The sequence below is a fragment of the Callithrix jacchus genome, chromosome 14 (assembly GCF_049354715.1).
Source record: "Callithrix jacchus isolate 240 chromosome 14, calJac240_pri, whole genome shotgun sequence".
NCBI classification, from domain to species: domain Eukaryota; kingdom Metazoa; phylum Chordata; class Mammalia; order Primates; family Cebidae; genus Callithrix; species Callithrix jacchus.
In genome coordinates, this window is record NC_133515.1 from 48552663 (window position 1) to 48568164 (window position 15502).

The 15502-nt window shown below is 40.6% G+C and overlaps 1 protein-coding gene across 2 annotated transcripts in view; it reads left to right on the top strand.

The window, feature by feature from the left end:
* The window catches only part of SPRED2 (sprouty related EVH1 domain containing 2), a 123001-nt gene that overhangs the window by 56284 nt on the left and 51215 nt on the right, over positions 1–15502 (top strand). Inside the window, exon 1 of one of the 2 annotated variants that reach the window (XM_002757687.7) lies at positions 10589–10737. The exons of the other annotated variant lie outside the window; for it this stretch is intronic. Within the exon in view, the coding sequence (XP_002757733.1) occupies positions 10721–10737 (17 nt within the window). The 5' untranslated portion in view covers positions 10589–10720. Of the gene's footprint in view, positions 1–10588; positions 10738–15502 lie in introns of those variants that run through there. 2 annotated transcript variants of the gene reach the window in all.

Genomic DNA, 15502 nt, shown 5'->3' on the forward strand with positions numbered 1-15502 from the left:
CAAAGAGTTTGGAAAACACTAAGTGCTCAATAAGGAACTAAATAAATCATGGTACATCCTTATAGTGGAATATTGGGCAGATATAAAAAGGAAATGGATTAGTTGTGCTTCAATATGGAAAGATTGTGAGGAGATTAGCAGCAAGGTCTAGAACATGTGAATAATGTGCTTGCTACCTTTTTTGTGAGATTAAGTTGGGAGAGAATACATATTTTTATTTGCGTAAACCCTAGAAGGATACACAAAGCAACCTTTAAGAAATGAATGGGGCAGATGCGATGGAGGAAGTAAGCCTTTGGATTTTGATTTATGAATCAAATGAATACAATACCCTTACAGAACAATCAAAATTTAAAAGAAAAATGCATGTATTTTTACATTGTACAGATAAATTAATGGCTGTATTATGCCCCAGTTAATCTGTTTCGTAAGCTTCTGGCCACTGCTTATTCACACTTCAACAGTCCAGAATCTGCTCTGAAATGGACCCGTGAAAGTACCCATGCAGCCAACCCATGGAATGCATTCCCTGTTCTTTCCATGATGTTTTCCTCAACAACAGATTATAAATACATGGTTGGCTCCTGGAGCCCATGGGCGTTTTCCCTTCTTCACCCTGAAATATAAACCGAGCTGACAGCATCTAAAGTTTAATTGTAGGGAACAGAGAAGGCAAGTGCCTATGTCCCACAGCACAGTTGGCTGCTGTCTTCTGTCTCTGGAGGAGGTGCAGTGGGAGGACCTGTGAGCAGGGGCATGGCCTCCTCTCCCACCCCAGTCTCTCTGTGCAGTCTTGCTTCCCTGTTGGCATTCTGTGCACCATATTGTCTGTATGTTTGTGTTTATTTCCAGCTTGTCCTGAGTGGTAGCAAAATCCCTCTGAGCTGAACTAGTCCCACCCTGCTAGCTTTGGAATGTTCAAATGTTATGACTTGCTCTTCACATTCTTAGCATCGGGGACAGTTGTTCCAGGGTTCATGGGAAACAAACAAATGAAATCCAGGGAACTCCTTTCTCCATCTTGAGTGGAGAAATAGGCAGAGAAGATCTTTAGGGAGACTTGAAACAAAGAGCCTGTGAGAGTGAACCCTGTTTAAAAGTGTTCTGAAAGATGAAATTCAAGGACACTTGAGATCTATTCTCAGCTCTGCCACAAATGTACCTTTTCTATTTTATTTCAGTTTGTACGTTACTATTAGGTTTTTACCTACAAAATAGGTGGAGCCCACATTATTGTCCATTCCCCCTACTGTTCCTTCTTCGCCAGCTGATACTTTAACGAACCCTGAGAGCTGTCCTTTTAACGGCAGCTAAATGAAGAGAGTGGGTAAGCCCTCCTCCCTTGGTCCTTTTCTTTGTTGAATGAGGACTATAGTGAGTACTATTCTGAAGATGAGTGCTGGTCAGTTGAGATTCCATCAGGGACTTGTTATCTCTCCTGCAGGTCTCTGCCCCTTTTGAATAGGACTGTACACACAGTAGAAATCACATGTGGTCACAGCTACCTGAGACCGCATGCAAGCCTTCATCTCTTCCTCCAGTGCTGGGAAGGGTTAATGTTCCTGTGATGGAATGCCAGTTGAAGTCGTTGGCTGGTATTTAGGAGCCATGTTGACAAATGAATATGTGCTGCAACTTTAAATGCTCGAGGCACATCAGGGATGGCAAGGCATGTAGACAGGGGCCCCCCAAATCTCAGCCAACTGCAGAGTATGTGTTATTCAGAGCAAGGGCCTCTACTCTGTGAATGTTCTCAGGTTCTTGCTGAGTGTGCATTGTTGAATTGGGAAGGGTAACTGTGAACCTATGAGACTCCACTGTAAAACACTCAGCTGCCAGGCGCAGCAAGCTTCTTTTTTTTGGTAAGGTGCTTTGGATACCCCCTTCTCTCCCCTCTCCCAGAAAGCTGTATTAGGCTCACTCTTGGGGGTACCTGAGAAGAGGAGATACTCAAAACAACCTGGATCTTCTCCACATGTGCCTCGCATATGCAGAAAGCAGGTGAGCCATGGGCAGGAAGTTGGGGCCTAAGTCAGGTCTGTAAGCTTTATCTGATAGTTTCCTAATCTACTAACCAGTGAGCCCTGACTCACATTCACTGGCCTATTTTTTAAATTTCTGATAGAGCTAAAATGTTTGTGGCAGAGCCAGAAAGAACTTTCAAGTATTTAATAACTTTGGCTGCCTTGCTGGTGATTTATTTAAGATGCCACCTGAGAATTCTCATCCAGGTAAATATCCTAGATGTGATAATCTACTTTTCTTATTCTGGAATCATCAGAAACCACAAAGTTAAGTGTGACAGAATTTTGGGATTGATTTTAGCTAGGTGGCTAATTCTTAGTATAAGAACAATGAACTTAGAATCTGAAGGTTGGGGCCCAGTTTTGGTTCCTGCAATTAAATTTGCACAAGGAACTTGATCAATAGCTGTAATGTTCTCTTCCATCAAGTGTCCTTGATCTGGAGCTGGGTATTTCTAAGGCCCAGTTTAGAATTCCAGTTCTTCCAGTTCTGTAGTTAATATCTAAGGCTAATATCTAAGGTTCATAAGGTGTGAACCCCATAAATTATGTATTTGCCGCCCTGGGGAGCTGAACGAAAGCAGAAGAAAATAAAATCTTGCCAAGCCCTGTGCACAATCTCTTTTATTTTTATCAGGAATGAATAAATAGAAAAACAGGGAAGTATTATTTTCCAGTAATTTTTCTAAGTGTCTCAGTGGCGAAAAGTACGTTGTTAGCAAACGTGCCTCACGTTCTGTGGCTGCCTGTAAGACTCTTACATTCCTCTGACTAGATGTATTTCGAGTGAATGTTTTTCTTTGCGTTTCCTAAATTTTCTGTAGTGAATTTTTCGCTTTTTGTGATGAAGAAAAAAATATACATGACAGAAGTTTGCTATTGTCATTTCTTCTCATATAATCCTCATCTCCACCTGCTGTAGAAGCCAATAAAAGATAATCTGTGTTTGTTGAAAGAATAAAAGAAACCCAATCTACCATGGGTTTTTCTATGTGCCAAATACAGAGCTACAAAAGGAAAATGAAAAGACCTGCAGAATCTGATGTCCAATGGCAAAGATCACACACAAGTCATAACAAAATGCTGTAATTGTGTTACCAATTGCCATGAAGACATTGTGCTGTAGACTCTGTCTCCCTATCTTGGGTCTTTGTCTGAGTCAAAAGTCCAGTGTAACTCAGTGCTTGCATATTATATAACCATAGCTAATGTTGACATTAGCTGCTGCTGTTGACTAATGTTTGTTTGTAAGGAAAAGTGAGTTCTAGCTTTGGGGTAAGATCCACATCCTTTTGGACTGGTGTGTGAGTTTGATGTGGTCTCTTAGATCTAGTATCAGGGACAGAGCTTTCCTCCCAATCCATTGGTCTTGATCCATCAGCAGCGCCCAGCTTTCTTTCCACTGCCCTGTTCTTTATGGGGTAGTCTCATTTCACTGTTTTGGAGCTTCAAGTATTAACCTAGTTTAAACCCTACATTTTCTAGACAAGGATTTGAGGCACAAAGAAGTCAAGTGACTCTGCCCCAAGTCTTATAACTAGTGGCAAAGCCAGGCCAAAGCTACTGCCTCTCAATAGAATAAACTTGAAAGATTTCTAACTCCATTGTGGGCTGTTTACCTAGGGGAGTGATTAAAAAGTATTGTTGAAAGTTTTTAGAAGACATTTCCAGGTCCACTGCTGAATATCTGTATAGGCATCCGACAAACAGCTTCCACGTGAAAGGTTTACTTAGCTAGGAAGCTACTATTATCTTGGATAAGTTTTGTATAGCCAGCATTAAGTTGAGAAATAGATTTCTCCCCTGAAGACTATTCTTAGAATTAAACAGAGCAGCTTCAGGTCTAATTCTGGCTTAGAGATAGGGAAACAACAGAGTGGGTTGAGCTGGCCTGAATGGCAGATTTGGGTCTAGCATGCTTAGTCCAGACAGTGATCCTGTTCGTACAAGTGCACCTTAAGGAATAGGCCATTCAACCTTAAGCTGATTTCAGGCTCAGATCAGACCTCATTGTTGAGCCTCTCAGGTGCTAAATACATTAAATGGTCAGTCCTTAAGCACTCGCTTTATCTCATTTCCAGGACTCGAGTTAACCCAATTTCTTGAACTTCAAATTCAACCCCTAGACCTAGGCTTGATCTGTCTGCAACTCAGGTGTCTGGAGAAGCCGGGCCTTGTCCTGGTTGGTCCTCAACACACTTTTGCTAGGCTTGAAGGGGAAACTGGTCTCCTCTCATAGATACCTGGCCTCCCATCAGCCACATAACTAGCACCCTGAATGCTCCAGCCATTGCTAATCAAGCCCTGGCTCTTCCTATACTTTCCCAGAGTGACTTTCCCATATTTCTTATGTATTTGGATTCTTCTTCTCTCATCAGTCCTGCCTCATTTGTGTAACATTCTGTGCTGCAGAAACTCGGACTATCTAGAAAAAGCCTGCCTACTACCTCAGCCCCTATTTTCTCTCCACACACTCCAGGAACAAAATTTATGGGTGTGATGATAGAACCCTATGGAGTTTTGGGAGAATGTGAGTTCCCTTTGCCTTTCCCTAAAGAAACCTGGTCTGAAACCACAGTCCTAGCTCTGAAAGATCATTACATTATAGAGCTTCTTCTGTTTTTTGAGACAGTCTCACTCTGCCTCCCAGGCTAGAATGCAGTGGTGTGATCTCTGTTCTGCAACCTCCGCTTCCCAGGCTCAAATGATTCTCCCACCTCAGCCTCCTAGGTAGCTGGGATTATAGGCGTCCACCACCATGCCCGGCTAATTTTTGTATTTTTAGTAGAGACAGGGTTTCACCATGTTGGCCAGCCTGGTTTCAAACTCCTGACCTCACATGATCCACCCACCTCAGCCTCGCAAAGGGTTGGGATTATAGGCGTGAGCCACTGCGCCTGGCTGAGCCTCTTATTTTTTTTTTTAAATCTACTCGGCATAATAGCCTATACGCATTTCATCTGCAAGAAGAGCCAGACGACCTGGCCAAGCTGAACACCCCCAAATTAACCCTGAGCTTTGGAGAGAGCTTTATTTTACCCCTCCTGCCAACTGGTTACACTTTAAGAAACATAGCTGAAAACTGACTTAGCTTCAAGTAAGATGTGTCACTGTGTATACTGAAGTCCTGCTCTACTAGGTAACAATAGAAATCATCTGCCACCCCTTCTTCCGTGACCAGCCCTCATCATTCTCATCAGTATTTAACACAGGCATTTCTCTATTGGACTGACCTCTCAAAGATGTTGATATTTGCCAGTAAGACAGCAAGTGACCACCAGAAAGACCCACTATGTATATCTAAGTATACCCCAGTTTAATCTGTTCAAACAGCTGGCTGAGACTTTTTTTTTTCAAGAGAACATAACTGAAGGCAGAATGTTTCTTTTGTTCAAATTTCCCCTCCCAGAGACCAGTCCCAGGAGTTCCTTCACCTGCATTATCCATTAATGCTGTGGATTCATTTCCCCCAAATAAACAAGATTTCCTGCCAAAGAAAATATGCAGTATGATTGGATGCAGGGATATGTCTTGGGACCTGATTTTGAGGCATGTTCTTTTTTCTGGGTTGGCCCTCATTCTCCTACTGAGCTCTTATGGGCAGCAACAGTGTGGCTGTAACCTTCATTTCTGAAGGCCCTCTCTGCCTTGTTAATCCTGTGTGTGGCTATTCAACCCCCTTGAAAGCATCCTTCATTTCTGTTTGCTTAGTTTCCTGCATGCCTCTTCCAGATCATCTTTCACCTCTTGCTTCAACCTCTGGGGACATGTGTGGTTTCTACATAATGCACAAATGTGACTTGGGGGGAGGGGAAGATGACTGTGGACTCATACACTTCAGCTGGAGTCACTGGACTGAAATAGGGGAGGTCCTCTCTGAGTGAGCTGGTCAGGAAAGAGGGGAGGTGGAAAGACCAACAGGCAAACTCAGGCACTGTAGATTTCCCCTCCCGCCACAAGACAGAGAGCTGTGTATGTGTTTTGCATTATAAGGAAAGTGTGAGCTACAGCTCCTGTGAACCAAATCACCATAAATAACACTCTTGTATCCGATTCTAAATTGGGGCATTAAAAAGAATAAGGAACCAACAACCAACATTTCTTTCTTTTTTTTTTTTTTTTTTTTTTTTTTTTTTTTTTTTTTTTTGAGACAGAGTTTCGCTCTTGTTACCCAGGCTGGAGTGCAATGGCGCAATCTCAGCTCACCGCAACCTCCGCCTCCTGGGTTCAGGCAATTCTCCTCTCTCAGCCTCCTGAGTAGCTGGGATTATAGGCACGCGCCATCATGCCCAGCTAATTTTTTGTATTTTTAGTAGAGACGGGGTTTCACCATGTTGACCAGGATGGTCTCGGTCTGTTGACCTCGTGATCCACCCGCCTTGGCCTCCCAAAGTGCTGGGATTACAGGCATGAGCCACCGCACCCGGCAACAACCAACATTTCTATAGGAAAAAGATCTGGTTGTTTATTCAACCAAATGTTGATCACCAGGGGTCAATGAACTTTTTCTATGAAAGTCAGATGGCAAATATTTTCAGCTTTGGGGACCGTATGGTTTCTGTTACAACTGCTCAGGTCTCCCTTTGTAGCTCTCAAGCAGTCATAGACAGTATATAAACAGAAGGATGTGTGGCTGGCCATAATCTGTCTACCTCTGAGAGTCTAAATTCATAAAACTTACTAATATCATTATCATTGTTGTTCACATAAACTGATGAGTGTTCTGTATGTGGCCAGGCTCTGTACTAAGTACTTGTTGCAAATGGTCATATTTATACCATTCAAAACAATTCTGTGAGATTATTAATAGTATTGTACCCATTTTACAGATAAGGAAACAGGGGTTTAGAGAAGTTAAATAACATTAAGTGTGGGCAAGGCTGAATTTTGAACCAAGAAAATTTGACTCCAAGCTCATGCTTTATACCATTACGAAATACAGTCACCCTATACAGTACCTGCATCATTGATATCCACATTTGCTTTTAGATCTTGATATTAGCCAGTATTTGGACTTAAGTTATATACATATATAGCTAAAGTTTTGCTTTTAGCTAGAGCTAAATTTGCTTCTTACCTGCCAAGCATCAGTGCTAGGAAATAAATGTGTGAAGGCCTGGAGAGCTCAGAGGCAGAAGACATATTCAGGCTGGTTTCCAGGTTCTAAGGCCCCGTGCTCTGAACACAAGTGAGATGGAGCCAGGCCTGCGGCAAGCTATACTACTCCTTGGAATGGTCTTACCCAGGCCTAGCACTGGCATGAGCTGCCAAGCCATGGCACACAGATGCAGGTTTCTCAGCTGCTGGTGGCACAGACCACATTAGTATGGTCAGGGGAGGCTGGAAATTGCATAATTCACATTGTTTTCTAACTAGTGGTGTCATTAGCATGCAGGTCAACCAAATAGAAATGTCTGTTAAAGATGGCAGGAGCCATGTTTTGATGCCTTTCTTGTTAACAATTAATAAAATGTGTTCTGAAGAAAAACTTAGAGTAAAAGCAAAGAAGATGGGGGGAAATTATCCCATATGCTGTCACCACCAAAGTTCTTTCTTCAGGCTCATTGGGATGGTAGTGAGAGTTGGGGATGGGGGGAGTCTGTGGTCAAATACATTTGAAAAATGCAAGCTTAGAAAAACTTGAACAGTGTTCTCAAGGATATAGTACGATGTTTTCCCAAAATGTGTGTGTGTGTATGTGTGTGTGTGTGTGTCCCCTTATAAAAATATTTACAGGGAATATCCTCTGAGAAACCCAAACCCAGAGGCATTTCCCAGTGTTAACATTTTGGTAAATTTCTTTATGGTCCAAGATTTTTCAAATGAGTGAGCATGTCAGCAGCAGCTATAGTGATTATTAAATACATTTTAAAATCTTTTTGTTTGAGACAGGGTCTTCTGCTTCATCACCCAGACTGGAGTGCAGTGGCACAAACACAGCTCACTACAGCTTCAACCTCCCAGGTTCAGGCTGTCCTCCTGTCCCAGCCTCCTGTGTGTCTGGGACCACAGGCATGCACCACCATGTCCAGCTAATTTTTGTATTTTTTGTAAACATAGGGTCCCATTTTGTTGCCCAAACTGGTCTCAAACTCCAGCCTCAAGCAATCCTCCCACCTCAGCCTCCCAAAGTGTTGGGATTATGGGCATGAGCCACTGCTCCCAATAATCTCTTTGTTTATTTTTTTTAGGAATAGGGGTTTTATACATATTCTTTCTTGTGTGTTTGTGAATGTTTAAGTTTATTTTGAAATATTTCATAATTACAGAAATGTTGCAAGAATAGTATGGATTCCCTATACCCAATTCCCCATTTGTTACCATCTTACTATGTTTGCCTTATTCTCATTCTTTGTGTGTGCATATATGCATATATGCTATTATTTTTGTATTTTTCATTACTGAAATCTGAATTATAAAATTCTTCAATGAATTGTGAACTTATTTCTCAAAAATACTAGGGAAACTCAAATTAGACTACAAGTTTATTAATTTCCCCCATTTCTGCCTGTGCATTAAGGTAAATTATGCTTTTCAAATGTGTGAAAGGTTATAAAATTGAAGGAAATATTTTGATAAGGCTGAAGCCTGCTGTCTTCATGAGGAAAGCATTGTCAAAGCCAAGAAAGTCTTCAGTTCAGGCTCATGCAGAATTCTAATCAGTCTGGATTAATGAGGTTGTAATTTGATGTTGGATGGGACTGTCCCAACCATTTGCAGCCAGTTTGAAGTCCTATTAAACAGGGTCATTTAAGAACTAGAGTCAGCTGTTTGCTGAGGTGGGAACCTCAGCCCAAAACATGCTTCCATTTTTAAGTTTCAGGACTAAGGGGACCAGGCAGAGGCTCTGGGCTTTAGTGACCTCCATATTTTGTTTCCTGTGGTGACTTGCCATGTTTTCATAGTGCATCAATGTGGATAGTTTTTAAAGTGACAGCCAGTTTCTACAGTGGTTTCATTTCACATACATTGGAACTTCCATATCTGGATTTTTTTTTTCAGCCATGAACTCAAAGCTCTTCCTCCTCCAGATGGTTTAAGACACCCAATTTGAGCATTGAGTCAAGCAAACACTGTGCCACCTTACCAAAGGATCTGTTGGTTTAAGAGACTATGGATGTGATTTATGTAACCTCTCATGGAGCATTTCCAAAACCATATAAGGAAGCTGGAAATAGTCACCTCTCCTTCATAATGTTAACACTGAGCTTATGAACGAAGCCAGGACTTGTGTCCTCAGAGAATGCATAAGGAAACGATCACCAGATCATCCTGGGAGGAGAAGGCACCAGGCATTTCTTCAGGAGGTTGATGCAACACTCACAACAGCCGTAGGACACATGTATCATACCTTCCAGCTAGAAGGCAGAAACAACTTAAAGTTCAGCTCCCAAACCCACAGGGCCACACTGTGTAAATGGTTCCCTCCACTCATATGTGTGGCAGTTCTATACCTAACTTAAAAAGTAACTTGTTTGGGTATAAATTAGATTGTAGGGACTGAAAAAAAATTTTTTTTAATTTTTAAAAACATTTTATCAGCCAGGCATGGTGACTCACGCCTGTAATCCCAGCACTTTGGGAGGCCAAGGCAGGCAGATCACAAGGTCAGGAGTTCGAGACCAGCCTGGCCAGTGTGGTGAAACCCCATCTCTACTAAAAATACAAAAAAAATTAGCTGGGCATGGTGGTGCATGCCTGTAATCCCAGCTACTTGGGAGGCTGAGGGAGAAGAATTACTTGAACCTGGGAGGCAGAGGTTGCAGTGAGCCAAGATTTCACCATTGCACTCCAGCCTGGGCAACACTCCAGAGCAGTACCCTGTCTCAAAAACAATAAAAATTATGAAAATTGTTTCAAAGACACTTCAAAGAAGACAAAAACAGTCAACCTGCATATACGTACTACACAGATGCAATCATTTATCAAGATTTTGCCACATTTCTTTACCCCTGCCCTTATATATTTATTTGCTAAAATGGTCACGACAAACCCCAGGTATCATATCATTTTGCCTCTAACATACTTCAATATGCCTCTCTAAAAAGGTAGACGTTTTATAAACACAGTGCCACTATTTTACCTATAAAATTAATCCAGGACCAAAATTTTGATGGGCAATTTTTACATAGCTTCTGCAACTGGGTAACCAACCTCACAGCACAACGATCAACAAGTCCATGCCTACACTAATTCAGCTGGTAGCTTAAAAGATAAGGATCCTTGCTTTCAACTTTGGATGAAATTATTTGGTTTGGGGATGGGGGTAGGTGAAGAATTTGCACTTGTGGTTGTCCAGAATGTAATCTCAGGTATTGAGCTGTGCCATTTACTTCCTTGGCATTTCATACTCTCATCAATGATTGATAATCGTAACTTACAGGAATTTTTAAAACAATATTTTAATTGGAAAAAGCATCTGTCAGCTGTCAGGCTTCCAGTTTCCACTTTTGAGAAGCAGGATGTTGAATGTGAGTAATGACACAACAGGCCTATAAAATGCGGACTAACCCTCAGATGACTCATCCGGTACAATGCAGTATATTTGTCAAGGAGACTGAATCATATATGGGGGAAACCACTTCTCAGGCAGCCAGCTGGTTCTCAGGTCAGCAAGAGACGATCCATTTTTATCGGAAGCTTTATAGTAGCAATAATGCTAATACCCAGCACTCGGGCTCCACAATGTAGAGGAAATGGCATCGCCTGGCAGGTACGTGCTTACTGTTTACATGAACTTTATTTTTTCATTGTTCTCTTCTGCTTAACCTTTCTGGTGCTTGCTTCTAACATTTTTTTGAAGGAGAAAAATTATCCTAGTTGTAGAGAACCACAGTGTATGTGTTTGTATTTGTGTATGCCCACGTGCAAGGACAGAGAGATAACCTCCAGTCTGTTGATAGATTCAGGGCTCTTACCCCCTCATCCCTCTTTCTGAAAACAAATTTCTCCTTAGATATTCTGATAGAAATTTTTTTTTAAATTAAGTTCTAAATCTAAAAGATGCTACCTAGGAAATAGCTTGCAGAGATGGTATACCTTTTGGGTGGGTACGGTAGAGCTTTAAAAAAATGAATAAACAGAGGTGAGCTGAAGGAGGTGGTCTAACAGTAACTGTTGTGTTACACTGGATTTCTTCAGTACTGTGCTTTTTTCCTACCCCCAAGGTGCATGACTTAATGCAAGACAGCTTTATTCCTCTACCGAGTGAATAGGGTGGCTTGTTTGTTTGTTTGTTTGTTTGTTTTTTTATAAATCACAATTTGCTCATACTGAATTCATGCATTAACTTTTTCTAGGTAGGAGAAAGAGTGATGGAGATTTGGTAGCAACATTTAATTATAGTGTTCACATGATCTGAAGGATCATTCTGCATAATTGGGAGGCTGTGTCTGCCTGTCTGACCCTCTCTTTTTCTTCACCCACTAAATTTAAACAATGTCTGACTAGTTAAAGCACATATCTTATTTATTTGAGTGTATTAAACATTCCTGTGTGTGTTGACAGTCTATTCAGTGTCTCCTCATATTTTTAAAAAATACTTTGTGAGTCTTGCTTGTTAGAGACAGATGCTATAGTTAGTTTATAGCAGTACTATTTATGCTTTCCTGGTCTGTCTGTCCAGAATGGCTAGGTCAGGACCTATAACACAACTGCCCACAAATTTGCCTAAGATTTAGCATTTGTGGAGCAGCCCAGTATATAGCAGTAAATCCTGTTATCACTCAGAGAGCATTAAACAGATCTGGGGTTACCAAGCTGGAAAAATCGGCAATCTTTGTTTCTCTTCCCCTTTCTTATAAAGCCGATTAATAATGACTTGTTTTCCTTGAAGTATATGAATTTTAATCTGTCAGTATATACATTCAATTTACTTACTTAACTACATTCAGAAATTCATATAATTTGGAAAGCCAGCATGAAGGGAGTTTGTTTCTGTTTGTTTTGTAGATTAAGGGGTGTACTTTTTCTAGAATGGCCAATTTGTTTTTGGAGACAGGACCATCTCCAAATTTCATTAATTTTGCATTCTATAAATGAAAGCCACCTGTTATGCTGTAACGTGCTAATTATGGTAGAGGACAATAATGAGGAAGAACAGTATTTGAAATATGTGGGGGTTTTGCTAAGAATTTTCCTGCCCGCATCTGTAGTGCTTATTTTTATATGTGTATACATGCATATATAGTACATATTTAATAATACTACTTGGTGACATTAAAAAATACTTCAGATTCAAAGTGAGGGCCATTTTTTGTCAACAACATTTTTTTAAGTTGTGAAACGAAAGTATTAGCTTGAAGTAAAAACCATATTTTGCCATCGTATAGTAACTGGGTTTTTTTCTTATAGTTTTGGTGAATGCCATACTCAACTTACAGTTTACTTTATCAAATTTATTAGAAAATAATATAAATTAATTTTGTTTGATCTTAAAGACAGAATAGCTAATTTCCTGTGCTTTCACAAAAACATTAGGTTTTATGATAGCAATTTTTTTTCCCCTTGAGGCCTATGGTCAATGATTATAGTCAGGGACAAAAAAAAAGAAAACATTTCTTTTAAAGTTCTTGATTTAGTGACGCTTTCTGTGAAAATGTCTTGTTTTTCTGTAGTCTGTATAGTTGGGATTTGCTCAGGTCCTGTCAACCAAAAGCAGCGTATTCTGTTAGCTTCAGTTATACTACACAGAGGGTACACTGATTATTGAGATCAGACAATGATAATCGCTCCTAGGGTTGTGGCTGCCACACCTGAGAGGCCCCTTTGCTGTTAAGCACTGTTAGCCATCAGTCCAAAGGAACCACATGGTTTTTAGATGCCTTCTTTCCCTTTTGAGGGAAAGGGAATACAGAGCCATGGCCAGTTCCAAAGGTCTCATATCAGTCAACTTGGAAGCAGTCAATAGATATTGAGTGAGACACTGCCTATGTTCAGAGCAACGTGCTGGGTAGTGTTACATTTTAAAATGCTTCAGATCCAAGCCCAGTCTGGTTCTTTTAATTCCGGCCCTAGTGGGGATTCATTGTTATTGGAGATAAATTCCTCCCTGGGTTTTCTTTTATTCATAGATTTACTGGAGTCTATAATCCAGAGCCATAAATTGCTATTGTGTATAAGCAGCTTTGAACTATTCCTTTTTGGTTCTTCAAAACCTAACTCTGCTTGGATGGAAATCAAGAAAGAACTGCTCTACTCAAAAATCCATTTGATAGTTTTGGTGGCCATGTTTTCTGAGCCAAGTAGAGTAATATAACCCTGGACAAAAGATTTTTTTTTCCTTTTCTTGGGAAGAGTGACAGTCAGGGAGAGCATTTGAATCCTGAAAGGTTAAGAGTGTCCAAGATATTTTAGTAGAACAGTTTTTCCCAATTTTTGCTGGCTTGCAGATTTTTAGCACTTATTAAAATTATATTCTAAAGACTCGAAGCTGTTATGAATTCAATAAACATTTCATAAAAACAGGTTTATTTAAAATTAGTATAGATCACCTACCAACATTTAAACATCCTTATTTGTATTTAGAGAGAGACCTGTGTGTTATTGAATCTGCAGTCTGTTCTGGCTGTCCGGATGTGTGATTTATGGACGTGTGGCCACGATGATCACTCCCGCAGGAGGCGTTGTCTATTGCCTGCTGTCCATTGCCCACTGTCTGCTGTGATATTGTCCTCCCCACATCTGGAGTTTACGGTTATTCTGCCTGCATAGTGGGTGGGATTAATAACACTTGGAGGTAAATCTTGTATTATTATCTAGAAATAGCAACTTTCCTGTGTAGCTCAGAAAAGCCAGAGACAAATGTGGATCAGCCTTCTAAAACTCCTAAATTTATAAATGGGATGAATGATCACCCTCTTATCAAACCAGCATGGACTTCTGTGAGCCCTGAACATTCTTCCAGGTGTAAGTTTGCTGACAGCTTGTTGTGTCAACTGCACCCGGATTATCTGGAGGTATATGTGGCACAGTTGTGGAAACCATGTGCATTCCCAATTTGATTCTTTTTTTTGTTTTTGAAATGGAATTTCCCTCTTGTTGCCCAGGCTGAAGAGCAATGGCACAAGCCCAGCCCACTGCAACCTCCACCTCCTGGGTTCAAGCGATTTTCCTGCCTCAGCCTCCTCAGTAGCTGGGATTACAGGCATGCACCACCATGCCCAACTAATTTTGTATTTTTGGTATAGACGGGGTTTCACTATGTTGGCCAGGCTGGTCTCGAACTCCTGGTTATCCACCCTCCTTGGCCTCCCAACCCAGTTGGATTCTTAATTGCCAAGGTTTCTTCACGACAGATGATGACCATAGAGAAAGTAAATGCTGCAGAACCAGGCTGGCACTTCTGCCCTCTTAGAAATAAGTGCTTTTGGCTTGGGATGAGAGTGATACCTTCTTTTCTGCACATCTGAAAGCAGCTCAGAGAGTTTGCTGCATCATCTTCATAGAGTTCAGTGTATAGGAACTACAGCAAGATTACTGTCTCTTTCCTGATTTCAATCAAAGAGATGACTTAGTTTTTGGTGTTAATTCATTCATTTGTAAAGATTCTTCAGATTGGAGATGTCCAAGCTAGATTTGGCGTTTTTGTTGTTTTCTTTTAAACACATGTTCCTTGTACCTATCCAGTGGAGGAGATGGGTTGCCTATTGTTGCCTTGGCCCTGTGGGGGCTCTGCTGTTTGACTGGGCCTCTTGAATTCCATTAAATGAAGCACAGACAGCATGTGTCATAAAGGCTGCTTGGGAAGGGTGAAGAGCAAAATTAGTGTCTGTGGGTGGCCATGTGTTCTCATCACGTCCGTCGCCAGAGAACTGCAATGTGCAAAATCTGGCTGGAACCTGTTCCAAAGAAAAATAAAACAGCCCCATTTTTCCTGCTTTGAGTAATATTAAAAAACATTGCTAACCCCCATGTAGAAGGAATGGAACTATTAGGAAATTCTTATGATTATATGTGTGTGTTTAATAATCTGTATTTAATCTTTAAAACTGAGGTTAGAATAGAAGAGATGAAAAGGGACTAGTCATGAAAAACATTTTGGGGTATTCTGTTGCTGGTGTTATATACATAGTAGGTATTCTATTAGAGTAGAACTGTCTAAGGATTAGAGGAATTTGTCAGAGCCAACAATTCAGGAGAAATCTATTTTCTTTAACTTTTTCTATCCTTCTTTGAAATGATTTTATAAGAAAAGCCATTTTTATCTCAGTGAAACCAGTATCAAAGGAAATGTTTGCATTTTTCTTATGTATGATTTGCCCGGTACCCCCAGGAACAAAGCAAAGCCGGCATTTACACTTCTTTTTGAAGCATAAGATCTTCCTTTTATAGTTTCCTTGAGAAGGTCTTGCATATTTGTTAATTGCTTTCCATAGTGTAGAAGAATGTTTCTTAAAGGAGGGTTATGATGTATGTAGTTTGCATAATGGGGACATATGTTACTTTTATAATTAAGGGAAAGTTAACTTTTTAAATAG